Source organism: Penicillium samsonianum (genome assembly GCF_028829775.1).
Source record: "Penicillium samsonianum strain IBT 33392 chromosome Unknown utg000001l_segment0_segment0, whole genome shotgun sequence".
Lineage (NCBI taxonomy): Eukaryota > Fungi > Ascomycota > Eurotiomycetes > Eurotiales > Aspergillaceae > Penicillium > Penicillium samsonianum.
The window spans coordinates 3221244-3246157 of record NW_026643259.1 but is presented as its reverse complement, the minus strand read 5'-3'; the positions used below and the strand labels follow the sequence as shown (position 1 = coordinate 3246157).

General features: G+C 45.3%; 8 protein-coding genes across 8 annotated transcripts; 3 read left to right on the top strand and 5 right to left on the bottom strand.

Moving 5' to 3' along the window:
• Positions 1 to 495: 495 nt before the first annotated feature.
• Positions 496 to 8674, bottom strand: N7471_001237 (type I polyketide synthase; the record flags this gene model as incomplete). Its single annotated transcript, XM_057273958.1, is given in 15 exon segments — positions 496 to 1380; positions 1440 to 1917; positions 1985 to 2322; positions 2379 to 2453; positions 2500 to 2781; positions 2833 to 3776; positions 3828 to 3924; positions 3977 to 6123; positions 6175 to 6554; positions 6566 to 6626; positions 6697 to 7135; positions 7185 to 7297; positions 7352 to 7475; positions 7533 to 8046; positions 8100 to 8674. The coding sequence occupies 15 exon segments, from the start codon at positions 8672 to 8674 to the stop codon at positions 496 to 498; spliced, it is 7452 nt and encodes a 2483-aa protein (XP_057142137.1).
• A 2629-nt stretch (positions 8675 to 11303) lies between these two features.
• On the top strand, positions 11304 to 11791 carry N7471_001236 (mannoprotein; the record flags this gene model as incomplete). The annotated part of the gene is made up of 2 exons (XM_057273957.1): positions 11304 to 11642; positions 11708 to 11791. The coding sequence occupies 2 exons, from the start codon at positions 11304 to 11306 to the stop codon at positions 11789 to 11791; spliced, it is 423 nt and encodes a 140-aa protein (XP_057142136.1).
• A 2265-nt stretch (positions 11792 to 14056) lies between these two features.
• Positions 14057 to 14415, top strand: N7471_001235 (alpha/beta hydrolase fold protein; the record flags this gene model as incomplete). Its single annotated transcript, XM_057273956.1, has 2 exons — positions 14057 to 14167; positions 14260 to 14415. The coding sequence occupies 2 exons, from the start codon at positions 14057 to 14059 to the stop codon at positions 14413 to 14415; spliced, it is 267 nt and encodes an 88-aa protein (XP_057142135.1).
• A 674-nt stretch (positions 14416 to 15089) lies between these two features.
• Positions 15090 to 15530, bottom strand: N7471_001234 (uncharacterized protein; the record flags this gene model as incomplete). Its single annotated transcript, XM_057273955.1, has 1 exon — positions 15090 to 15530. One exon carries the CDS (start codon positions 15528 to 15530, stop codon positions 15090 to 15092), a length of 441 nt encoding a protein of 146 aa, XP_057142134.1.
• A 1508-nt stretch (positions 15531 to 17038) lies between these two features.
• Positions 17039 to 17395, bottom strand: N7471_001233 (AMP-dependent synthetase/ligase; the record flags this gene model as incomplete). Its single annotated transcript, XM_057273954.1, has 1 exon — positions 17039 to 17395. One exon carries the CDS (start codon positions 17393 to 17395, stop codon positions 17039 to 17041), a length of 357 nt encoding a protein of 118 aa, XP_057142133.1.
• A 126-nt stretch (positions 17396 to 17521) lies between these two features.
• N7471_001232 (uncharacterized protein) lies at positions 17522 to 17962 on the bottom strand (the record flags this gene model as incomplete). Its single annotated transcript, XM_057273953.1, has 3 exons — positions 17522 to 17716; positions 17781 to 17860; positions 17929 to 17962. The coding sequence occupies 3 exons, from the start codon at positions 17960 to 17962 to the stop codon at positions 17522 to 17524; spliced, it is 309 nt and encodes a 102-aa protein (XP_057142132.1).
• A 323-nt stretch (positions 17963 to 18285) lies between these two features.
• N7471_001231 (OPT family oligopeptide transporter) lies at positions 18286 to 21008 on the bottom strand (the record flags this gene model as incomplete). The annotated part of the gene is made up of 7 exons (XM_057273952.1): positions 18286 to 18624; positions 18683 to 18972; positions 19042 to 19219; positions 19282 to 19833; positions 19886 to 20002; positions 20104 to 20664; positions 20718 to 21008. 7 exons carry the CDS (start codon positions 21006 to 21008, stop codon positions 18286 to 18288), a joined length of 2328 nt encoding a protein of 775 aa, XP_057142131.1.
• A 1326-nt stretch (positions 21009 to 22334) lies between these two features.
• Positions 22335 to 23329, top strand: N7471_001230 (glutathione S-transferase family protein; the record flags this gene model as incomplete). The annotated part of the gene is made up of 4 exons (XM_057273951.1): positions 22335 to 22427; positions 22481 to 22640; positions 22689 to 22922; positions 23007 to 23329. The coding sequence occupies exons 1-4, from the start codon at positions 22377 to 22379 to the stop codon at positions 23327 to 23329; spliced, it is 768 nt and encodes a 255-aa protein (XP_057142130.1). The 5' UTR covers positions 22335 to 22376.
• Positions 23330 to 24914: the final 1585 nt, after the last annotated feature.

Here is a 24914-nt window from a genome sequence, read left to right as displayed (position 1 = left end):
TGTGCGATAGTACCATGAAGTGAAAGGTTGTTTGCAAAATGGGCGATGTGTGTAGGAATCAGTATTTACGAACGATAATAAGATGATTCTTTTGTGTTTGAATTCAAGAATTAGGTCCGACCTCCGGACTGATTGGAGTAGGTAATATCTGGAAGGGCAGACTACATTCGGTCTATAGGTCTGGAAACAGCTGACACTGGACTTGACATGCTCAATCGATATTAGAAAATAAATAGCTGCTCTTTTTTTTTCATTTCATTGCACAAGGTATTTCTGACGTTAGATAGGAACCAAAGAATATTGAAAAAAAAGGCCGAAAAAGACCAGTATACTTCCATGCTGAGCTTGAGTTTTATTTCAACCCCAGTTTGTTTGAAAGCACGCGAGATTTTACTGGTATTTCATAGTTGGAAGAAATATTGCACTGGATTTCTAATAAAAAGTCCTCTAACAGGCCCAACCAGAAAATGGAAGGCTTCACAGGGTCGCACCTAACTATTTCTTTATGTACTTGGAGCGTAGCGTCTCAGTAATCAAATCCCCTAGTCCTCCAAGAGTCGCTGCCTTAGTTATCGCAATCAGTGACAGGTCTAAATCAAAATGACGACGACACCAGTTTCGGATCTCAACCGTCATAAGAGAGTCGATATGTATGGAAGCGACCTGCGCGGAGTCTTGCCCGCTGGTAAAAGTTGAATATTTCTGCAGAGTCTTCACGATCTCTGCCATTGTTTGCTCCTTCCAAGCTGGTCCATCTAGAGTCTCGGGCTCCTTTTCGAGAAGGGAGATCATGTATCGAATACTCTGGGAAAATTTGGAGGCATCGGCAGGTGATTCAGGGTCGAAGTCCACATGTGAGTAGGCTCGGAAACGTGCATCTTGCCCCCAAAGCGGACGAACGGTGGCATCGGCAAGAGACTTTGTGCTGCTCATGCCAACAATCAGATTGTTTGGTATCTGCAGCGATCCCGAGGACTTTGAGGTCTTTCTAAGATCGCCACTGAATATGGCAAGCTCAAATGCATCCAGAACTTCCTGTTCGTTTAGCAATCTCACAGAGGCTGAGCGCATTCGCTCTCGAAGCGTGTTATCCTGTGTCGCGAGGAATCCTACATCGTCGACTCCTCCAAGATTCACAACAGAGGCCGGTAGTCCATTTTGTAGCCGATACTGGGCAAATGAGGAGAGAAAAGTATTTGCTGCTGAGTAGTTGACTTGGCCAGCGTTGCCCATGACGCCGGTTATGGAACCACAGACGACAAAGAATTGGAGATCGCCATCTTTCCCATGCAGCGCATTGTGAAGGTTCCATGTTCCGGTTACCTTTGCAGAAAGCACGTCCTGCCAATTCTTGTGAGACATATCTGGAATAAAAGAGTCCTTCGGTAGTCAGCAATTTTAGTTCAAGAACTTGTAGCATACGGGGGTATGATACTTACCCGAACTATCATGGAGAGCTGAAGAATACCTCCAACCGGATGAGTGCAGGCGTGTATGGCAGCTTGAACCTCCTCTTGGATTGTCACGTCACATTTTACCATGATAACTGTACAGCCTTGCAGCTCAAGCTCACGACGAAATGACCGGTCGTGACTGGTGGCTCCTGCCGATCGGGACAAGAATACCAAGATTCGTGCACCTCGTTCTACCATCCAAGTTGCTATCGCTCGTCCAATACCCCCTAGACCACCAACGAGGACATATGATAGCCCTGGTGAGAACATTGACCTGCAGCGCGACTTGGCAATCAAGCCTTGCTCGGATATTTCTGGCATCCTCACAACAAGTTTTCCCATATGAAGTCCCTGCTGAAGCTGACGGAATGCCTTGTGCGTATCAATGCTGGAGAAAACATTCAAGGGACGAACTGGGGTGATTTTCCCTGTATCGTAGAAGTCTATGACTTGACGGAAGAGTCTTGATTTTCCAAAGTCAGTCGGATTTAGATCTTTCCTGTTGTGAGAAGTGCTAAAATGTTAAATACCTTGTAATAATCTTTGGCTTTTCTGCAAGCCGAATCAAATCAACGCCGAAGAATGCCCGATTTCCCCCAAATCCTTCCAAACCCAGGGTTCCATGCTCTAGGAAGTCTCGCTTTCCAATCTCGATCATCTTGCCGAATTCTGCGACGCATTTCCATGACGCGTGGAGGAGATCACCGGCAAGGCAATTCAGCACAATATCGACGCCCTGACCTTCAGTCTGCTTCATCAGGTTGGGATAGAAGGAGGCATCGCGAGAGCTGAAAATATGAATTCGAGGAAGGCCAAAATTATCTATCAAATACTGTGCCTTTCTCTCACTTCCCACAGTTACATAGACCTTTAAAGAAGAATGAGTTAGTCATTTGTCTCCCAATACATATAATCATCTCTTACCTTTGCCCCAATCATCCGACAAAGTTGAATTGCAGCAAGGCCTACTCCTCCACATGCTGCGTGAATCAAAACAGACTAAAGATACGTTAGTTAGAAGTAAAGTAATGGGCATTCGACGTACCTGTCCTTTCTCCAATCTCCCAATGTCCATTATACAATAGAGCGCTGTCCCGTAAACCACAGACATCGATGCAGCCTCTTCCAACGAAATCGACGGTCGCACATGCACACACCGGGAGGCAGATACTATCACGCGTGTGCGAAACAGCCCAGGCTGCATTATCATGATTCGATCACCCTTCTTAAACTCGGTCACTCCGGTACCACATCTTTGCACAATTCCACTTGCCTCTATTCCCATTTCCTCTTTGTTTGCCATAAAACCCATCGCAATCATCACATCCTATGTCGTTTAGTATCTGCTAATATTCAGCGGTTAAGATTGAGGACTTACACGGAAGTTAACCCCAACAAACTTGACCTCAACTTCGATCTCGTCTGCCTCGGGCGAGCCAAGCTCATGTTCTCGCCAAGACAGCGAGTCCAGAGTTCCATAGGAGGCAATGTCCAGCTTCATGGGTGCATCGATGTCAGGTGAATATAGCAGTCTATCCGAAAGTGAACTCCATCGCATTCGGGGGATGTAAACGCAGCCGTCGTGGAGGGCAAATTCGTAGTCCACATCATCCAACCCAGTTAGATCCCCTTTTCTGAAGAATTTCATCGATATTTTGAGTAGTGCTTCTGTCGCGACGCTGTCAAAGTTGTCGACTTGAAAGGTTCCAAATTGGATTTCCTGTTCTTGCCGTGCCGTACGGGAAACCCCCATTACGAGCGAAAAGTTTGGATCTGCACACTTTAACTCGACAGAGTTGGTAACCCATAGTATCTGTGGAGCGGAGTTCATAAGCTGCTGAAACATTACCCAGTCTTTCTCACTCGTATTATGGAAGAACGGGCTCTCAAAGTCGAGGAATGAGATCACCCGTTGCCCGTGTGGTATCCCTTCTTCTTTGGTACAGCGTTTGACTGTGTGGCCGTTCTCGATGAAAGAATTTTCAACTTCAATCAACCAGGGATATCGATGCTTCTCACTCGGACAAAGAAGATAAACAGTGTTTCCTTGCAGATAGCTCTTGGGTGGAATACGTGCGATCAAGTTTCGATAGAGACGATAAGGCGCTCTGCCGTCACCACCTTTTGCCTCGACACCGCCGAAGCCAGCATGTCGAAGTTCTTCGTCCCACTCCTCGATTGACATATGCGTGGTATCGATATCCACTTGGGGCTCATCAAACATTTGGGTTTTTGACGGGTTCTTGAAGCAGGTTAATAGGTCTTCTCTGCCAAGATCGGTTTTGTGACTGCTTACTGATAGATAGTGCACCACCGGTAGTTCTAGATTGTGTTAAAAGCCTGGTCGTTCACTGGGCAAACAAAGCAGCTTACCGGGACAGTGTTCACGAACTAGAAGTCTTCCGCCAGGAGCCAGAAGCTTCCCAATATTCTTCAATGCTGGTGTCACACCAGACATCCGAGGGCCAATCTTGATGGTTGTCAGCTATCGCCGCTATAGGCATCGATTGTGGACTACTCACATTCGATGCAATGACTAAGTCATAATGAGCCACATTGAAGTTTTGCTGAAGCGGATCTTTGTTGAGATCCAACGGCTTGAACTCTACTAGATTATTATCTTTGAATCGATCTTTGAGAGCACCGTCAATGTCAGGTGTTGCTGCCAACGTGTACTGGGCACAGAGGACTTTTCCGTCGGAAGTAAGATATTGAAGAACAGAGGAAGAGAATGATCCCGTATCGTCACCAACCGCGAGGATACGAAGGTTCGGGTTGGCGTGGCAAAGAAGAGAAAACCACTCCTGTAGGTCACTGAGAGACTTAATCCAGTTATCAAGTTTCTGTACCTGTTTGACCTTTCTCGAGGCCAATGAGGAGCAACTTGATCCTTCAACAAGGGCTGTCATCTCTCTTACTGTCACTTTGCTGAGTTCGGAAATGAAGCCCAGTCCCTCAGTCTCAAGCTGCTTATCCAGTGTGAGTCTCTGTGTCTTCAGGCTGTCACTGTCCATTTGGGCCCATGATTGCGCCTCAGGAACAGCAGGTATCCCCTCTGTCTTCAATTGCATGATTTTGTTTGATAACCAGTGTTTATAGCATTCAAGATGTTCTGAGCATGGTTCTAATTGGGCAATGTTCCGATGCACGCAGATCATAGACAACACAGAAGCCCTGGTCAACAACCCAAGTGTATTGTCCCTGTCCTTTTCACTGGGCAGCTGAAGATGCCCAGGAAGGAGATCAAGGTCCGGAAGCCACTCCACTTCTGAGAGCAAAGGAATTCCGGAGGTCTCGTCCCCAAGACTTTGGTCCAACTGAGCTAGGGTCACCCCGCGCATTGTGAGCACCGTCTTCATCCCGTCGCTCAACGAAATACTACATTTGGCTTGAGTTCCGGTAAAGCTTTCCCCAGTGACTTCGGCCTTCATTAAATCACCATTTTGACCGAGAGAAATTTCGTCGATGAACATCGGAATGAAGAGTTTTGTCAGATATCTTGCCCTTCCTTTGCAGGCTGCGACGCTGAATAGTTGCAAACACTGGTCAATGGCAGTAGGGTGGACGGCATGGCTGTTTTCGCTTCCTTTGAATATTCCGTGAACCGTGGCGTTGGCCGTGAAGCTGATAGGATCTGTAGTGATGTCCTCTAAGCCTTGAAAGTGTGGTCCGTATTGTAGTCCAACTTTTGCGAGCGAGCCGTACCAGGACTTTGAATTAACCGACCTTTGAAACCGGTGTGTGGCTGGAACATCAGCCATTAAATTCTCGGCACCTGCCACCACTTGTCCAGTCGTATGCTTAGTCCACACATTTCCATCATAGCATGCGATGGTAAATTCGAACCATTTGGAATCAAGTCGGTCATTTATCCGCAATGGCCGCATCGTGGTCACAATCTCAACATTATTACCCTCGGTTGTCGGCACGACAAGCGGTACCTTGATTTGCAGATTGCGAATTGTGCAATCTTGGGTGTTGAACAGCTGGAGCATTGCTTCGTTGATCATTGCGATATAACCCGCGCAGGGAAACACGACATCTCCTAACACTTGATGATCGCTAAGCCACGGAACGGCTCTTGCTTTGAGCAAATTCCTCCACGCTGGCTCAATATCACTAGCTTCCAACATGCGAGAGCCGAGCAGTTCATGATGAGGATGTTTGCGGAATCTCCAATTGTGGCTTAGACGACTTTCTTTCCAATCAATGCTTTGTCTATCCCAGGGATAGGGTGGAAGATCGTGGAGAACATTTCCCGTGCCGTTTATCGCTGCGAAGTCGACAGGGTGTCCATGACAATACAGCTCCCCGAGTGTTCTCAAGAGGGATTGTGTCTGGTCTTCCATCCTAATAAGCGTGGGGAGATAGTAGGTCTGGACCGACTGAGGTGACACGATCTGACGGATAGGTCCGGCCAGGGTAGAGTGAGTCCCAATTTCTACAAACACGGTTGCCCGATCCTTTTGGTGATCAAGCAAAGCCTGAACCGCCGCAGAGAACAGAACCGGTGATTCTAGACTTCTTCGCCAGTAAGCAGCATCTAGGTCATGCGGGTCAGATAAGATGGTGCCTGTGACGGTCGAATAAAGAGGAAGCATCGTGTCACTGTGAGCAATTTGAGAGGCAATAGTGGACTCAAAAAGCACGCCAGCATCCATCATGTCCGCTGCGCTCTATTAGTATCAAGAATACGATTGTTCACAAAGGCAAAGCTCACGAGAATGATAAGCAACTTCGACGGGCAGGTGTCGGATGAATGTTTCTGGCATCTTTTCCACGATGCGATCAATGACTTTCCTCAACAGTGGCATGGATCCTGAAATATTAACACTCTGAGGACTGTTCTCACACGCAATAACCACGCCGTCAATCAAATATTGGTTGACAGTTTCCTTTCCAAGACCAATAACTGTCATCCCTCCACCGTGTGAGGTGGACTGGTTACATTGTCCTCGGAAATGCGCAATGATGATAGCAGTACGCATCGATATTGCCTTCGCTGCATATGCAGCAACAACCTCGCCACTGGAGTATCCAATCACAGCCGACGGGCTAATTCCCCAGCCTAAGTTATAAGGTTGACTAAAGCGATCTGAACTGCAGCACACAATGTCTGAGAGTACTCCGTCTTATCGACGCAGCTGGAGATCTCTGGCTTCAAAAGCTCCTCTATACGAGATTTTGTTAGTGTCAAGCAAGATTAAAACAAAATCGAGAGTGATCTGATATGAATTGGTACCTTCAATGCTCCACGAGGGTGGCGACTCTATCTCTTGCAATATCTGGTCCATAGTGCGGATATCACGCTGGAAGATCTCAAAGTAGCTCATCAGCTCCGTTCCCATACCCGGCCACTGAGCACCCTGTCCAGTGAATGCGAATACTACACATGGAAGTCCTGTGCCTGCTGGATTGATTGATTGATTTTCAGATGTGCCATTTTTACCATCACAGATCAGATATCCTCGATGGGACAGATTATCGCGGCAAGCTCCCAGAGTGTATGCAAGATCGTGTATCGTATGTGGTTTCTTCTTCATGTACTCTTGTATGCCCGCAAGTCGTGACATAAGCGCTGGTTTGCTCTGAGCTGACACGGCGAGAATGCGAGGGATGAGCGGCAGGTCTATAATTTTTCTATCGGTATCATCGATATCAGGGGCTGCTTCCAAGATGGCCTGTGTATTTTGTTAGCCAAAGCATTGACATGGGGATAGCCACACTGACATGGGCGTTACTCCCTCCAATACCAAAACAGTTCACGCTGACGCGTTTCTCGCGATCGAGGGGCCAGGGAATGGGATCAGTGGGGACCTGAAGCCCACCTTTTTCGAACGGAACTGAGTGACGTGTGTTAGAGATGCGATTTCATGAGGAAGTCATCGGGTTTTTACTTCTTGGGTTGGGACGCATAAAATGCAGATTCGGGGGGATTGTGGAATGTTCCAAGGCCAACACGGCCTTGATGATGGCCGTCAACCCCGACGCACCCTCACCATGTCCAACGTTTGATTTCACCTAAGTGGAGATATTAGCACAAACAAAAATATGCTGTTGGAAATAGCTGCCTCTTACAGATCCGATGAAAACGCCCTTCCCCTCAAAGGCCTGACTAATGGCAGTTGTCTCCACGATATCCCCCACTTGTGTGCCGGTTCCATGACACTCCACAAAAGCTGTTTGCGAGATATCACGAATCTGAGCTCTTGAATATGCCTCTCGGATGAGCCGCTCTTGGCTTTTCACATCCGGTGCGTAAAACTTTGCTGTCCTTCCGTCATAATTCGCGGATGTGCCTCGAACGATGGCCCGGATATTGTCACCATCTGCGATCGCTTGATCTAGAGGTTTGATAAAAATAGCATTTACCGCTTCTCCACGACCGTAGCCGTTTGCACTTTCATCAAAAACTTTGCAGTAGCCGTCTGGGGAGAGGACCATGTTCTGGGACATGTCGACGCTTGTAGAAGGCGTTAACAGCATGTTAGTTCCTGCCACCACAGCTGAGGAGCAGCTTCCACTGTAAAGAGCCTGGCAAGCTTCATGCAATGCAACCAGTGAGGATGAACATGCAGTGAGAATGGTCGCACTGCAGTCTCATATTAGGAACTAGTAGTCATTTTGGTTAATGAGGACAAATACCTGGGCCCTTTTAAGTCAAACTCGTAGGAAATTCGATTTGATAAAGTGAAACCTCCGTTCGCAAATGTATGCACGCGGGGAATGTCCTGCGGTTCTTTGGCTGTCAGCTCATGCCAGTCCTCTCCAAAAACTCCCACATAGCATCCGATCTGTTCTCCTCGCCAGTTGGTCTGTCCTGCGTTCTCCATGCATTCCCAAACCACCTCCATGAGCGACATTTGCTGTGGATCGAGTTCGGAGATGTTGAAACCTGGTATTTCGGCAAAGAACGACTTGTCAGACTTCTGCGTGTAATCGTCACTGAGAAAATAACCGCGTCTTGTCTTCACTGATTGGGGCTTGTCGGGATGATAGAAGGCATCAATGTTATAGCGACTCTTTGGAACTTCAGAAGAACAGTCCCGTTTACTGATAAGAAGATCCCAGAACTCGTCGCCTGTTCGAACATCTCCAGGAAGTCGCATCCCCATCCCAACAATAGCGACCGGTGGAACGGCTGGTGCTTGAACGGTTCTATCTTTACCACATTCTAAAGAGCCGACATGTTTTTTCTGCTTGGTGTTGGCATTGTCCATCGGTTTCCCTTTATCAATATTTAGAGTGTACCTACTATCGATGGATTTGGATACCTGATTCTGTCTGGTTTGGTTAAACCGGTCGCAGTCATTTTTCCTTTTCTTTCGATCTCGCGGTGCAAATTTGAATGTTGAGTTTACAGAGCTGAGAGAGCAAACGCACTAGGAATTCGATCTAGTAGTGGTCACAATTCTATGATTGTAGATCACATATTTTCACTCCATACCCCTTGCGTAGCTCACGCAAGGTCGAAAAATCGCCTCGGACCATTATGTGATCATTACTATTTACAGATCAGGGGGCTCGTCAAATAGCGTACTAGGATGCTTGATGTAAGGTACGGGTTCCAGTTGGGGGAGGTTACTACTTATGCCAAGCCAGGGTACCCACACTAAAACCGGCCACGGTGACCTCCCTCAACTCCAGTACCCTGGTAACAATTCTGTTAATGTGGATCCGCCAAGCCTAAGCTACTTTTCAATTACACTCGGTAATGCATTTACTATGAAATACTAGATACTATATAAATCTGTATATCTTCCATGGTTGAATCGATGGTAGGCTTTATATACTAATAAGTATTCATTCACGAAAAATACTCGAACTTCTATGCCAAATATCATCAAGATTAGGCCTTGCTAACTATGCAATTTATTGTACTCGGTTGTTTAAAAACTATATTATTACTAGCGCAAACTGATCGGCGGGATTTACATTGACAGAATTGTTGCCAAGGGGGGTACTTGGGAGAGGTCACCGTGACCATTTTATTATTATATAATCAAGGGGTTTTCCGTATTAAGTTAACTTAGAGGCTTAGCGTAAACCTACCACACTAAACCGCACCCTTTATTCTACATAGTATAACATACATTGTAACTACAATATATAACTACATGTCACCAATCCTACTACAATATACAATGTAGTGGGGGACTATGTCCCCCACTGCACATTAGCCTTGCCTGCCTTTCTTTTTGGAGTTTAGTTATGTAAATACCGACGTGCAGCCCTGGAGAGGTTTAAAGTAGCAGATAGTTACAGATTGAAAATACACACTCCTACACCTCTCTGAATTCACTTCCTGGACTGATGTCCCAGTTCTCTTTGTATGCTTTGGTTGGTATGAAGCTGAATTGCGAGTGCTGAATCGACCCGTATGCCAGAGAGCATACTGCCTTGAGCGTTCCCCTCTTCAATATTTACTTATATTATATAGAATAATCAATTAATTTTTGATTCTACTTGCTATAATATATTTGTATCTTATAGAATAGCAATTTATTTTATTTTCCTCGAATTTGTTAATATTTGTAAGTGGTTAAATGCTAAAATAATAAATATATATATTCCTTACCACTACTCCGTACTACTACTCTATTCCACTACCATATATACTACTACTAACGTTCGTTCTCTAATATTAATATTTTATCTTACTATTTACGTTTTATTTATTATATTCTTATAATAAGAAAACATATATATAATATAGAAGGGTGTATTATAAGGATACATATTAGTATATTATGTAGTTATGGAAGTATAGGCGGACCGAAGGATTAAAAGGGGAGACACAAATAAAAGTCGAACAGAATATTTTAATAATAATAGTTATCGGAAATAAAGTGGTCACTGTGACCTCCAAGTCCACGATCTGAGGGAGGTCACCGTGGCCGAGTTTACTGTGGGCACCCTGGCTTGGCATAAGTAGTAACCTCCCCCAACTCGGTGCGTGCCCTGTAAGGTAATGACTTTTTGGCCTTCTTTTGTCGCCCTACCTTATAAGTTCTTCTAGAAGCCTATTGCAATACTTTCAAATACTATAGCGTCCAGGGTAAACTACACTTGTTATCAATATTTCGTTAGTGAAATCTAAACAATTACTGATATGAGACCTCGGGAGTGTCAAACAGATTAATGTTTTATTTAGTAGTAAAATAGTTTTTTGAGTAGAGGATAAAAACAAAGGGGAGTGATGTTTTCGTAATTCTAAACCAGGAATGCAAAGCCCCCTGACTTACGTTTCCAGCAATTTGATCCCTCTGGTTTGTGTCAGAATGCACAGGTCAAGTTGATAATCAATAATTATACTTCATATGAACTCTGGAGAGGATTGACGCTCGTACTGACAGGTTGTACTTCAAGGATATGTACCTTTAATGAGCCCAGTGTCAAGATTAATAGAGAATATTGACGAGAATCATCTCCACATCTTTTTCACAAGCCGTCTAGGAGTCCTTTGAAGGCTTATTTATCTGCTAGGTAAAAGAAATACCTTAGTCTAATATGTGTGAAAGGCGGTTCATCGTAGATCTACACCTTTCCGGATATTGCCCTACGGAGATCCCCCAAAAGCGCCCGGACTTTCGTCGTTATATTGCGATGATGCAAGCATTTCAGCATGTCGACTATCGATAGATCTCCTATGGGAATGCAATAAATACAACCTTGGGAATAACATTCCTCCCTACGTGGTATCTCTAGGTATCTTGATCGGTCATCCTCCTCCATCGTCCAGTGCTCATAGGTATTTAAGTTGCCCTATCTGCCCCATTGTTCTTTGTTCATCCTTAGTCCACCATTTATTGGCGCTTCAACTCCATTTTTCGCAACCTCCTCACCACCATGCTGTGGACTAAAGTCAACATGCTCCTTGTGAGCGGCCTCTGTGCACTGTCACAGGTCTCAGGCGCGGCAAATGTTGCACAACAGATCGAATACATGGATACTATGACCGAAAAGATCGGAGCCGCGAGAGACTCGCTGAATAACTACAGCGGCGGTATCCCATCCTCGCTTGGGGTTGCCAGATCCATCATGGTTGCGCAAACATCCACTCGCGAAGCCCGCGAGAAACTAGCGGACGAGGACAGAATGACAGCTGAAGAAGGCAATCAATACTATGATTCCTATTCGCGAATGGTCCCTGTCCTGCTCGATGCTATTCACTCTGCTAAAGACAAGGTTTGTTTTTATGGTTCCACAAACTTTAATTTTCGATTGGAAATGCTTACGGAACTCTTATGTAGGCCCCCCTTTTCAAAAAGGCCGGATTGGGCCCTGAAGCTCGCACATATCTGGGCAATCTGCACAGCGAAAAGAGACTTTTTTGAATCCGAGGCCAAGAACAAGGTCCCGGAGGAAACCTTTCGCAAGTCTCAGCCTTCGATTGACGAGATCAGCACTGCATTCGACGAGGCAGATCGGGCATTACAGTGATTGGCATTTGACTAGCCTAGGTGGATAGTGCGGCTCGGTTTCACACTTTGCTTCTAGTGTGCCCGAGCCTCGTCGTGAGTAAACAAGTAACGAGCCAATTGTGGGCTCAGCAGTGGTCAATCGGTCCTCTTAATGCACTTAATTAAAGTTTTGTTCTCTGCAACAGATTTCCACCATACTGTTATAAATTCCGTGACCGTTCTGTAGAAACTTTCTCTATTCGGAGTTAGGACCAAGACTGTGCCAAGCGAAGGACCAATCTCGATATAGCGCTATGATATTACGAAGTACATTCCGGGGAAGACAATAAGTTTTCAACCATGTAGGCCTGGTCATATGTCAATTGATCCTACAAACACATCTTCTCGGGAGCATTGATCAGGCCCCAGAATTTCCACCATGCATATTATGTACAGCTCGGTTTGTAAAATTTGTAAACAGATCTCGAGCAAGCCGAGGTAACGAGCTGTTGAGTATGCCTGCGAGGAATCCACGGGGAGTAAATATGCCGATCCATGAGGAACAATGTCTCTTTACAGTAAACTCTAATATTGCAAGGAATGATGGTCTTGGAAGGAACTAGACCCTTGTTGAGTTCCCCTGTCCTCATACTTCCAGCCACCCTTTATCCAACGAAAGAGCAATTGCAGAACTTCAAGACAAAGTACTCAGCCTCACTTAATTTCTAAACACCAGTTAATAATCTCTTCAGAGACACCGGCCCCAGATCAAGGCCGCAGCTACGCCTAAGCCTAAGCCCACGGGAAACTGATAGCACCACCCCTCCGGCGCCTAACGATTCGCACCAAATTGGTACATTCGAGGATGATGCCATCCCCGTCTCGCTGGCGGATGTTATGAGCCTTAGTACAGTTTTTGCCCTAACGGGGGTTTCCCTGTATTCTAGTGTGAATGCAAAGGCAAGGATTTATATAAGGTATGCGTGAGAATTATTTCTCGGCATTGTTTTGATGTTAGGGGATGTTCGAGCCTTGGAAATGTCTAATTTTTGGATAGCCCGGGTTTTCATATCGTCAATCAATTGCATCTTACACTATCATTTAATCTTCTCCCTTTATTATTCCTGATAAAGTAGGATTCCAGAACAGATACGAATTTATAGATAAGGGTGAGGGTACGTCGAGAATCCAAATTTCTAGATCTTCTCTGCATCTTTTCGCTATAATAATAATAATAATAATACAAGAATAGTCGGCCGTTTATGCGGCCTTCTAAGGTGTTTTTTGGTAGGTAGTCTTGTTAGATATTGTCAGATGTTCTTTTCAAATATCGTTTTTCCCCCTTATTAGTGTTGTGGCTAGAATATAGGCGGTGAAATTGGGAGGAAACGACTTTTCTATGTATAAGTTTCGATGATTGATTTCATAATGATGATGATATATAACTATGCTCTTCATATGTTCACAAGCAAAAAAAAAAACATACAACAGTGAGGATTCGCTGGTGGTCACCCACCCAACTACTAACTCACCGGCGTGTGGCTTAAGTACGGCTGAGCGGACGGGAAGCCCTGTTTTCCACACCCTATGGTCGTATGTATTATCTTAGGAGGGACCAAATATCATGAAGTAAATAATTGGAAGTGGTTGGTGTTAGATAGCTGCCCAGCTGGACATGATTGGTTACTGGCTAATCCTTGCAATCCTTAATCCTGCTCTAAGTTACCCCCCAGGCCCCCCCCCCCCCCAAAGTAACCCGGGGGCCGGCCGGCTAAACTTCGGGTAATCCTTCTGTATAAGCTTCTAACCTGCCCTAATCTCTGCCCTCGCCTTTCACACCATATCACCTCCGAGAAAGATGGGTACATGTGAAGAAATACGAGCGTCCTCACAAGATCGGTACTCTGGCCTCATTCTATGGATGAAAGCAGCATGCATACGTGCCTACTTTTACGTCTTTGCTCGCTACATTGCGTATAGATTTGGAATTCCGAAACCCGACAAAATCAAAGCGTTCAGGTCACATCCAAAATTGCAGAATCGCATCTTCTACCCTCCAGATTATCGAAAAGGAGATAAGCCACCATTGCTTTTTGGGGATTTATCATTAGCGAACCTTGTATCGACGATGGTGATAATGACCAAGTTCGCAGGGAACTTGGCTGCATTGTCATATCCTGTGACTACAGCAAAGCTCCTATGGCTAAGTTCCCGACCGCCACAAATAATATTGTCGATACAACTCTAGACGTCTTTGCCGATCCCGAGTTGACTTTCGACGAACGTCGGGTAGCCGTTGGGCGCTATTCTGTAAGCATTTGCCACTCCCAACACGCGGGATAATTTACCTTCTCATTGAATAGGTTCTAGATTAAGAAATTTGTACACTGACTCTATCACAGGCAGGAGGGAATCTCGCGATTTCAGTTACACAAAACCCTAAACTTCAATTGCAGCAGCAGTCGCCTGGTACCCAGCCACCGACTTTTCCGACAACCCGGCCCCCAAAGCTTGCCTCCGTCCGTATGACTCTGTCGGCGAAGTCGATCCACTTTTAGCGCAGATTCCTCTAATAAGAGAAGCGTACCTTGTTTCGGGCCAAGATTGTTATGATTCGCGTTTGAGCGTTCTGTTTACCGACCGAACACATCTTCCGGATCGCATTTTGATTTTCGGGGCTGAGCATGACATACTTTGTCACGAAGCTTGGAGGATGGCAAGAAAACTCGCGAATCGAGATGAAAAAGTAGACTGGAAAGCAAACCAAGAGATAAAACTTGCATTTGACGAAGATGGGGTTAGATGGAAACTGATAGCAGGAGCCAAGCATGGCTTCACACATTTTGCAGGACAACACGGGGATGCTGAAGACAAGAGGATGGCACAAGCTCAACACTGTTTCGAAGATTCCAAGAACCTCATGCTCGAGGGTCCATTTTCAAAATTAGCGAGATAATTTAAAATCCACCCCCTATTTATGGATGTATCGCACCTTGATATCATCATAAGCGACCGGATCGCAACTACCACCACCACCACCACTACGATCCCTAATTGAGGAATACACGAAATTAGAACAAAGGTTTTTCAAGTATCTTTATTAGCTAATTTACTTTGAAGAGCAATAACTAGATATAGATCCTGCACAAAGACACTGAAATCAACACAAAAGAAAACAAAGAAACAAAATCAAAGAACAAATTTGAGGATAAAAAGGGGGAGAAATCGAGAACTAATGTCCATGAACCGGGCATTGATCATCACCAGGTCCATAATCTTCATCACGTCTATGCCTGTAACAGTTCATATAATGGTCGTAGGTCCCCTTTGGGAGCCGTCTCTTGCGCTCAAGTCTAAGCAACAGGTAACAAGCCCATAGTTGGCAGCTCTGTAGTGGAATCTTTTCAGCCTCTTGTATGACAATACCACTATCGGCTTCATGAATTCTACCGAGATAGTGTGTGTGTTCGACTGACTGGCTATCAAATCTTTTGCCAGGTTCTATAGCCAATGTACGATGACCCTTGTAGCCAATGCTGTGGAGCCGGGTGCCACGGTCAGCACCTGTATACTTCATAACGATCATCCAATGGATGGCACCGTCATCCCCCGGGTAGCAAATTTGAACGTAGAGCTCACAGTGGCCGTAATGGATTGATCCTTGACTAGGCATGGTTGCGATATGGAAGGTTTCTAGAAGATTGTTTGTTGTGATGATCGAGTTTATTCCGAGCGAGGACTTGATCATTCTTATAGACCTCTGTCGAGTCCATCAACTCGTAGTTTATACAATGGGTTATAAAAAAATCCTTCGTTAAGTGCAGATTAATAAAACCTCAGTCTTGATCACCCGAGTTCCTTTACAAAGACTTTCTATAATTCTTCACAAAGGCTTTCTATAATCTCTTTCACTAGCCTAAAATAGCTAGCATTATGTCTTCCTAAATTAGATGACATTGTGTCTTCTTTGTTAAAAGGATTGAAAGGACATTTTTCGTGTGAGGTAGAAACAAGTCGAAAATGGTACAATTTTGTGACAGAAATCTGGCAGTACAACAATTTATGGTATACACATTGTAGTGGGGAACATGGTCCTCACTACGTATTAGCCTCTATTAGCCTCGCCTGTCATTTCCTTCTTTTCGCAGTTTTGTTATGTAAGCATTGATGCACTGGAGAGGTTACAAGTAGCAGATAGTTACAGATTGACAATACACACTCCTACACGTCTCTGAATTCACGTCTTGGACTGACGTTCCAGTTCTCTTTGTATGCCTCGGTGGGTATGGCGCTGAATTGCGAGTGCTGAATCGACCCGTATGCCAAAAGAGCATACTACCTAGAGCGTTCCCCTCTTCAACATGTATCCCACAGATATGTAATTCTCCAACTAAAGTGACAAGAACGAAAATTCAAGGGACAAACTGACAAAGCATAATATGTGTGGGATTCGCTAATTCAACGTCCTATGATTTTCCGGGTAGAATACCCTATATTTAACCATATATTCAACTGTAGTGTTTGACACATATTTAGCAGGTTCCCGTGTCACTACTTAGATTTTCCTTTGCGCTTTTAATCAAGAATTATGTGTCCTCGACTAAACATCCAAACTCCGCATACCAAAATACTGATCACCTTTATACGGTGGCACCTCGGACATAGTATCAAGATCTGTCTGAATACTGGCAATATCCAAACCCCGAGTCAACCTTATGAGCACTAACATTATAGAATGCTGAAACGCATCGAGGTTGCTCCCCCCTTAGTTCACATCGTCATACTCAATGTGTAGAAAAAAAGAACCATCTCTCTGAGCACAAAATTCCATCATTAAGTTGAACTTTGCGCCCTGACACCAGGTCATCAGTGGCGCTACCCCGGAACGTCAAAAATTCGGACCGCCGGATAATCATGGAATATCACAATGGCCTCGATGAAAGGGACATTTGGGTGATCTGGATGAATGTCGAAATGATATAGAAGAGCGTGCCATGGGATGGCGTGGGAGAGAGAATCTCGGCTTGATTATTGCGTATCGCGTACATATGTGATTCCAGTTCCATCGGAAGGGGCACCGATGCGCATAGGTAATGGCTCGAGAAACAGGCCAACTACATCAAGGTCGTCCAGCCCTCGATTGAGGAACGGCGCCCCCAATACCACTGGTTGATATGAGGGTCAATTTTGACGCAGGCATAGTGAAATAGCGGTGAGACAGAGCTGGTGGAATTTAACTCCGTGTTGTATACTGTATTCTGTTATGTTGTACATGACCTCTTCGGGGAGCTTATACACCCGGGAAGTTCCATGGAAGTTGGTTCGGTTCGGGGTTGGATACAAAGGCAGACCACGCAAAGAAGCATCCCAGAACTCGAGATCATCTGAAGCGACAGGCTGATTCCAGCGTGTGGTATCTTTAAATCGTAGGGTCACTGGTGGGAGGCGACCGCCCTTGACAGCCAGTTCCACCTCTCGTAGTACTGTCTGGAGAGATATCAAGTGTGGGATGATGTGAGAAGCAACCAAGAGGAGCATATCGAGTGAGAGATAGATGCGGATGGGAAAACCTTTAGAGAGATCGAAGTTGTAATTGATTGTTTGTTGGATATTAATATCCGAGACATAACGTACTTTAGGTCACAAACGACTCATAATCCGAACTTACTGCGACCCTTGTGCGCAATCAAGCGATCGGAAAATATCGTGTCGCGCAATGACAGTATTCTCCATGCTCGGTCTTCCTCGTCCAAGCCCAAAGTACCGAGCCATCATCTGACCCTCCGATTCGGGGCCCTCCCACTCTCCTTTGTACGCCGGACTTGGGGGATTGGTAGTCCAGCCCACAGGAACGGTAAACTAGCAAGACAAGTGATGTTAGTGACCCGACTCAAAGCGTGGTAGGCAACTGGGATATTCTTACTAGTGGTAGGGAGGCACTATGAGCGGGCAACTCGGTGCGGGACTCGGTGGGTGACTTGGTGGGTGGTGGGCGAGGTGGGCCTAGGTGGGTTGTCCATCCAAAAAGAAATCAGCGACACAACTTAATCCAGTAGCAGAGTGCGGTATACTCACAAGTACGGTGGACGTCTTGGAGGGAGGCATGTTGGTAAGAAATTGGGTGTTAGGAGAGGGAGAGATGGATGATGAGATACGGGCAGAGAAATGGAATAGCGATGAGACAAGTCAAAAAGAGGCTCTCGGGTCTTGCTTATGAGATTAAGATGAAGTCCTTATGGGGCGATATACGATAAATATGGTACAGATCCACGTGGATCCCGGGAACGGTAATAATTAATGACATTGTTCTGCCAAGTTTGGGTATCAGTCATATGCTATATAACATTCGATCTGCGATGGCACCATTCATACTCCTGTGACCAGCTTTCTCCGTGTATTCAAAATCCCTATTGTCCGACTCACTTCCCCTACTCTGCTACAGGACACCAATCATAGTTCCCATTCTCGTTGTTTCCCCACCACGCTGGGAATGGGTGCGAAACTCCACCAGCCCCGAAAACAGCAAATGAGAGGACGAAGAGAACCGTCAGACTAGCGCCATCAAAGGCACCCGTAATCAGATATGAATAGTCCTTGAAAATTCGCGGTCGGTAGTTCCGGAGATAATACTGAACGTAGAACCCGGCAGTGATCCAGGTGAAAATGACGCAGGTCTGGGTTTGGTTGTAGGGAATAAATCCGGCGTATTGGATGAACTGTGGTAGATTGATATCCGAGACGTCAAACTTCCCAATTTTCGGCACAAACTAAAAGTCAATCAGGCGTCAGCTTCAAGTAGAGTAGGGAAGATGTGGGAATACTTACGTGATAAAAGATACGGTGAATAACCACAGCAGCAGCGCCAGCGGCCAGACCTAGAGGTACAGCCCCATATGGGGTACCGACCTTATAGATATAGGGAGCCAGAGCCCACGATGCGGCATTGGTGTTGTAAGATTGTATAGTTGCACCACTCCAAGAGGAGTTTCCATTACCATCGACGAGAAGATCTCGATTGCTTGACACAATAGAGCTCATAATGGCGTAGTTCACGAAGCCACCAAGAACTGTTCCATATATTTGCGTTAGGAACATGATACGAGGAGGGATTTTCACTAAAAGATAAGTTCAAAACAAATGTCAGCTTGTAATCAAACCTTGGAAATAACGGCAGAGATACTCACGGTATTCGCCCATCTTCAGATCATTGGAAAGATTAACCGCATTTGAAATGACGTTATGCGACCAAGCAGCGAAGTACATGTTACCTATCGGGCGTCCAGGAAGGATGAGTCCAGCCAGCATTTTTGACAAATTATTGGTAGCAATACCATTGCCGTAGCGAGAAAAGAGGATGACACTCTATACCACGGTCATAGTCAGCGTTGCTGTATGAATATCAGTATGGAGGATATTGTACTCACAAAGGGGGCGATAATGCATCCTAGCAGCAGTGCGATAACATATGCCCAAACTGACAAGGTGATGTTCTCTTTCACAGTCACAATGATACCGAGAATAAAGCTGCCAACAAGGACGATGATATACCACCACCACGGAGCCTCTTTATAATTCTTTGCCATGTGCGAATGGTGTCTATCATCATATCTACCCTCTCTCGCGCTTTTATATGCCCGCCGGATATCCTTGCCCCAGAATATGAAGCAATGAACGATCAAGGCACCCATTGCTGCGTTGGCCATGAAAAGCGCGAATGCGAACGTTCCAGTGATCCTCGGCAAGCCATTTTTAAGAAGGGCGGCCTCGTCGAGGACACCACCGGGGAAAACTTCCGTCAGGGGGTATCTGGTGCCTTCGTTTGTAAGCAGTCTCGACGACATGAATGGGAGTGATCTCGAATTCCAGCCATTGCCGTAATATATGCCAATCATAATAATAAAACAGGAAAAGAGTCCGACGGCTTGATGAATTTGTAGTTTGAGAGGGAGCGAGGTTTGGAAAGATGTGAGCTGCTTCTGTTAGATGACTTGCTAGATCAATGTGCGGGTATAGGGGGTATCATCTCACATATTGCCAATCGAATGAAAACGTGAACAGGCCAAGGCCCTGATTGTTGGTAGCTCCACCGAAGATATTGTTGAGTACGGCAGCAGTTTCACCAGTGGCCTTTTGTGCAGCCAGACACTATAAAGTCTGAAGTCAATAACTTTTGTTCCGATGAAATTCCCATAATCAGAAGGATTTATCCGAGACCAAGACGAGAATGAAATAAGCAAACCACGTACAGGAATGGAAACAGAGTTTAGCCACGGGAAGATGTAGGCAGGAATAATCTCGTATATCGACATGCCAGTGAATGCATACCAGAAGTATCGAAGCGGTTTCGAGTTTTTGACTTCCTGCCAATGAAGTCCCTGGAGAGTCTTGACGGTAGGCAAACTACTCCAGTAGACTGCCTCGGTGTGCCAGACAGCAATAGGACGCAGAATTCCGCAGATCCCGTAGCCAAATAGGCCGATGGAGATAGTACTCAATATCACAGTTGCAGCGCTCAGGGGAAGATTGTAGAATAGATCCTGTGCTGCAAACACAGTTGAGGTAGGCGCAGCATTCGAGGCCGATGTAGCAGTGATTGAACAGATTGCGTGCTCTTTCAGACTCCATGGCCCATTATTAACAAATTTGATCACCTTGATCAACCAAGGTAGGTTTCCCTGGCCACCTTTCGCCCTCCAGCGAGCTTCGAATTTGTCGCCACGGGGAAGAAATTTAGCCCAGGCATTACCGATGAAGTAAGAGATGAGCACGATGAAGGTTCCCTGAATCGTAACCAGAGTCGGTTTGAACTATGGATCGAGTCATTAGTGTATATGCGGGAAATAAATGGATTGGAAGTTACCTGATAGATCTGGTTCATCACAGCCTGGAAACACGCAAGGCCAGACGCAAGTAATATACTGCGAAAGGTTAAGACATTGTCAAAGTCATCTCGAAGAGACAGCAGATGAAGAGCTGCGTCAGCACCAGTACGGATGATCGCATCCGGATTGCTGTCGGAGTCATTGTCATCGAGTGAATGCTCATCTTTGGTAGCAAGCACAGTAGCAGGGGTCTTTTCACCGATGGCTTCCTGGCTAACCACCGAGATATCACTGGTCTCTACCGGCGACTCGGGCATACTTGGAGACATATCATATAAATGACTCTCTGTTCCAAGGGGGTGGGGGTATGGCTGTAGAGCTGATCGCGCATGTTTGTTCCTAGGCCCTACGGACCTCTTATAATCCAATATCGGAGAAAATAGATTGTTATCGGACCACGGTGGCGAGTATTGTTATGATACCATGCAGCCTTAAAATGAGCCACTATGCTTGAAGCCACAGAACAGTATTTGTCTCACACCTCAATAAAAACCAATTGAGCCCTGATATTTTTTTTTAAGAGTCGCTATTTGACCCCGATGGTAACATTTCCCCTAAGATGTTAACATACCAGCCCTAGAAAGCTCGGACCCTTCACTTCCCATTGGGTTCCATAACGCCCGTCTAATGTTCCAATTGATTTTTCTTCAGGTTAGCAGCATTCCCAGCCCTAGAAGACTCCAGCCCTAGAAGACTCGGGATTGTTGTAATATATGTAAAATAATACCAGTATCCAAGCAGAATACAAAAAACATACACTATCATATTCAGTGAGATCCCGCTGTGCGTATCCACCGAGTTTTGGGGGCATTCTCTAGATAAGCTACGGCCTTTGATGCTAATTTGTTGGAGTTTTGGCGCTAACCTATCGCGTTGTTTGTCCGATCCTTGCGCACTCTTTTAGCCAATGCACGCCACTTTGATTCCGGATTACCTGGAAAAACCCCTGCTTTAATCAGCTGGTAGCCACTTGGCAGTCGGAATTCCGACGGAACACCTATGCTAGAATCGGCTCCCCGGAGCTAGGGTTGTGGTTTCCTGCTTTTTTCCGGCCTTGTGCTCAGATGTGATGTTCGTTCGGCTTTTTTATTTTTTTATTTAGAGTTCTCGGTCTGTGCCGAGGCCCCAGACAGTCGACAATGGGGAAATGAGTATTCGCTATTTTTTCCTTCGCGCGCTTCGCGTCCCCGTCCTTCTTTCTCCCCGTCCGGTTTCTCCTCGAGCCAATAGTACATGGTTGTCTCTCTTGAACTACTAGTAGTGTTACTCCCGACTTTCTCTAAATGTCGTTTTTGTGAAATTCAAGTGAGGTCAAATCAATTTCACAGTCAAATAAACAGAAGGGCTATAGGCCGTTTCTTATTCACTCATAACCAAGCATTTATCACAGAATTGATTAATTAGGCTAAAATGCCATTGAGTTTGATTAAGCGTCCTACTAACGATTACACCACAGCTTTAGGTTACATTTAGCGAAAATCTGAAACATTGCGGAGGTAGCCAAGGCTTTCCTGCCTAAGGCGAATATATCACACGTTCCTGATAAAAAAGCCACCTTTGAGCTAAGTAGTCGCGATATGACATAGAAAGGCAGGCAGCAATTTAAATCCACCATTTCACTCCGAGTTCGCCATAAAATGGCTAGCTTGTATACAGAAATAACCCCAGCAGCGGTCAGGAATGCCAAGGTATTGGGCCTCATGGTCATATCACTTTGCCTGGATGTTGACGATGAAATCAGGGCTTACACCTTATTACTTGCTTAACTCCCAACGGAAAGAAAGTCCAGATCTTTCTTGAGGAGTTGAAAGATATTTACGGGCTAGAGTGGACAACTTCCTTGATAGATATCGACACCAATGAACAGAAGAAACCGTGGTTTCTAAAGCTCAACCCAAATGGTAGGTTAATCCAAAATGCGGGATTGTATAATTTCTTACATATTATAGGGAGAATCCCCGTTCTCATTGATAACACTGGACAACAACCTTTCCCCGTCATAGAGTCATCAGCGGAGCTACTCTATCTTGTAGACATGGTGGATAAAGACCATCACTTGAGCTTCTCCGATTCCAAGGAACAGTCCCAGATGATGCAGTGGCTTATCTTCTGGCATGCTTCAGGTCAGCCTAACCAAGGCCAACTGAACCACTTTGGAAGATTTGCTCCTGAACAGATACCTTGTAGGTAGACCTCTCCAATAAATACTGGCGCAGACAGCGTAGAGCAAACCTTGGAACATTTGATTAATTACTTAATATCTGCAGATGCCATCCAGAGATTCAAGGCCGAGACACTCCGCGTTTACAATGTACTTGAGCTCCATCTTTCTGGAAGCCTGACCTGCCAGCCTCGTGAATACCTTGCTGGAAATGGTCTTGGCAAGTTTAGTATTGCTGATATTAATGCATATCCCTGGATCCGGGGGTGGAAACGTAGCAGAATTTCAGAAGAGGAGATGGAGGGTTACCCACACCTGAAGGAATGGATAGGCCGGATTGAATCCCGACCAGCTGTACAGAGGGGAACTAGTGATATTTACGACGAGGAGATTCATCCTGAACTACTCGTTAGTACTGCTAGTGAATAAACGAATTAGGTATCGAAATAGTCTAGTATAGTGCCAAGTATGCGCTTCCAAGACTTGCCACTCCAGGGGCCAATAATGATATTCGAAATTTAAACCCCTGTACCTTAAAACAGTGTTTTTAGCCGCTGTTGCAATTATTTTACTGTGGGTCTATAATACTCTCAGTTGCGCATAGCTTCCTCATAGTTCTCGTGAGAGACCCAGCCATCGTGCTGAATGACTTGCGTTCGGAGCTTGTCGGATTCGCCATACGCGTCAATCCAAGCGTTTGCCTGTCGTCAACTATGTTCGATATCTTTCTCAGAGAACAAAATTGGGCACGATATCTTCAAGCCTTTTTGCTCGGTGACTTGGTCCAATTTCTCATGAGTTAACACAAGTTTCCTTAGCGTAATCGGTATATTGCTCGAGGACTTGCTGACAATGTGGATTAATAAAGTCATCATATCGTCGTCGCGTGTTATGGCGCGGATAGCTCTTGCTAGGAGCGGGTTAGATTTGTTACGATCATGCATTATCACTTGTTTTTTGCCCACTGGGCTTGCTTTGCAAGCAGTCTTCAATATTGTCATCCCATGGGGATTTGCTTGGTTTGCAAGTGTGGGCTCCCGAGGTCTCCCGGGTTCCCCCCACCTCTTCGCTCCAAGGCTCTCTGTCTTCCCATATGTAGTACTTGGAATTGATGCTTTCTTTCTTTTAAAAACAGCACATAACATAATTCCCTCGTTGCGAGATTGTAAACCTAGTTCCAAGATATGTACTCTCCCTATTTTTCAAGCTTGCGTCTTTAGACTTGACACTTTCCTAGAGCATGGTATTGAAATTCAGGATCAAGCATTATACTGTAGATCTCAAAGTTTATACTATGTTTTAGTATCGTAGAGGGATTCTTCACTGGATCTTAGCTCATTATCCTCCAATCCCTTTAGCAATGCGATTGAACGTTCTCGATGTCCAGGGTTTCCGAGCTGCACCTGAAAGCAACGGATATATGTAATGTTGCCCATAGAGTCTGTGCTGAATAGGGGCTTGTTGTGGACGCCGTGTACATTGATAACTCTTTACACGGTGAGTGCTGGTTGATGGCAACTCGACTAAGCAGTATACCATATCTACTGCAGTGCCGAGGCATGGTATATATATTCAGTGGTATATCACCGGGACTACTGGGAAAAGAAACACAGCATACCAAACTGAGAGACAGGGGATAACTGCGAATGATATTTATATAAGGACATCATTCATATATTTAGTTTAGTCTTCAGGTTGCTTGTGTTTAGTTTTCAATATTCGGAAGACTCTCCCTTAATTATATCTCGACTACACTCACCCTCGGTATTGAGCTATTTTGCGCACTACCTGGCATCGTTCCTCGATGTCCTCAGAAGAATTTAGCCCAATAATGCCTATAAGGCCACACCACGGTCGCAAGACAGAATTGTTGACGTTGGACAACGTGGGAATACATACCAGAAAGCCCCTGATGGGTGAGTTTAACCAGGGCAGATCATACTCTGACTCAGTGAGCATGATTGTGTTTCTCTTTTCCCAGAATTCCTGGAGACACCTGGTATTGCATTCTGCA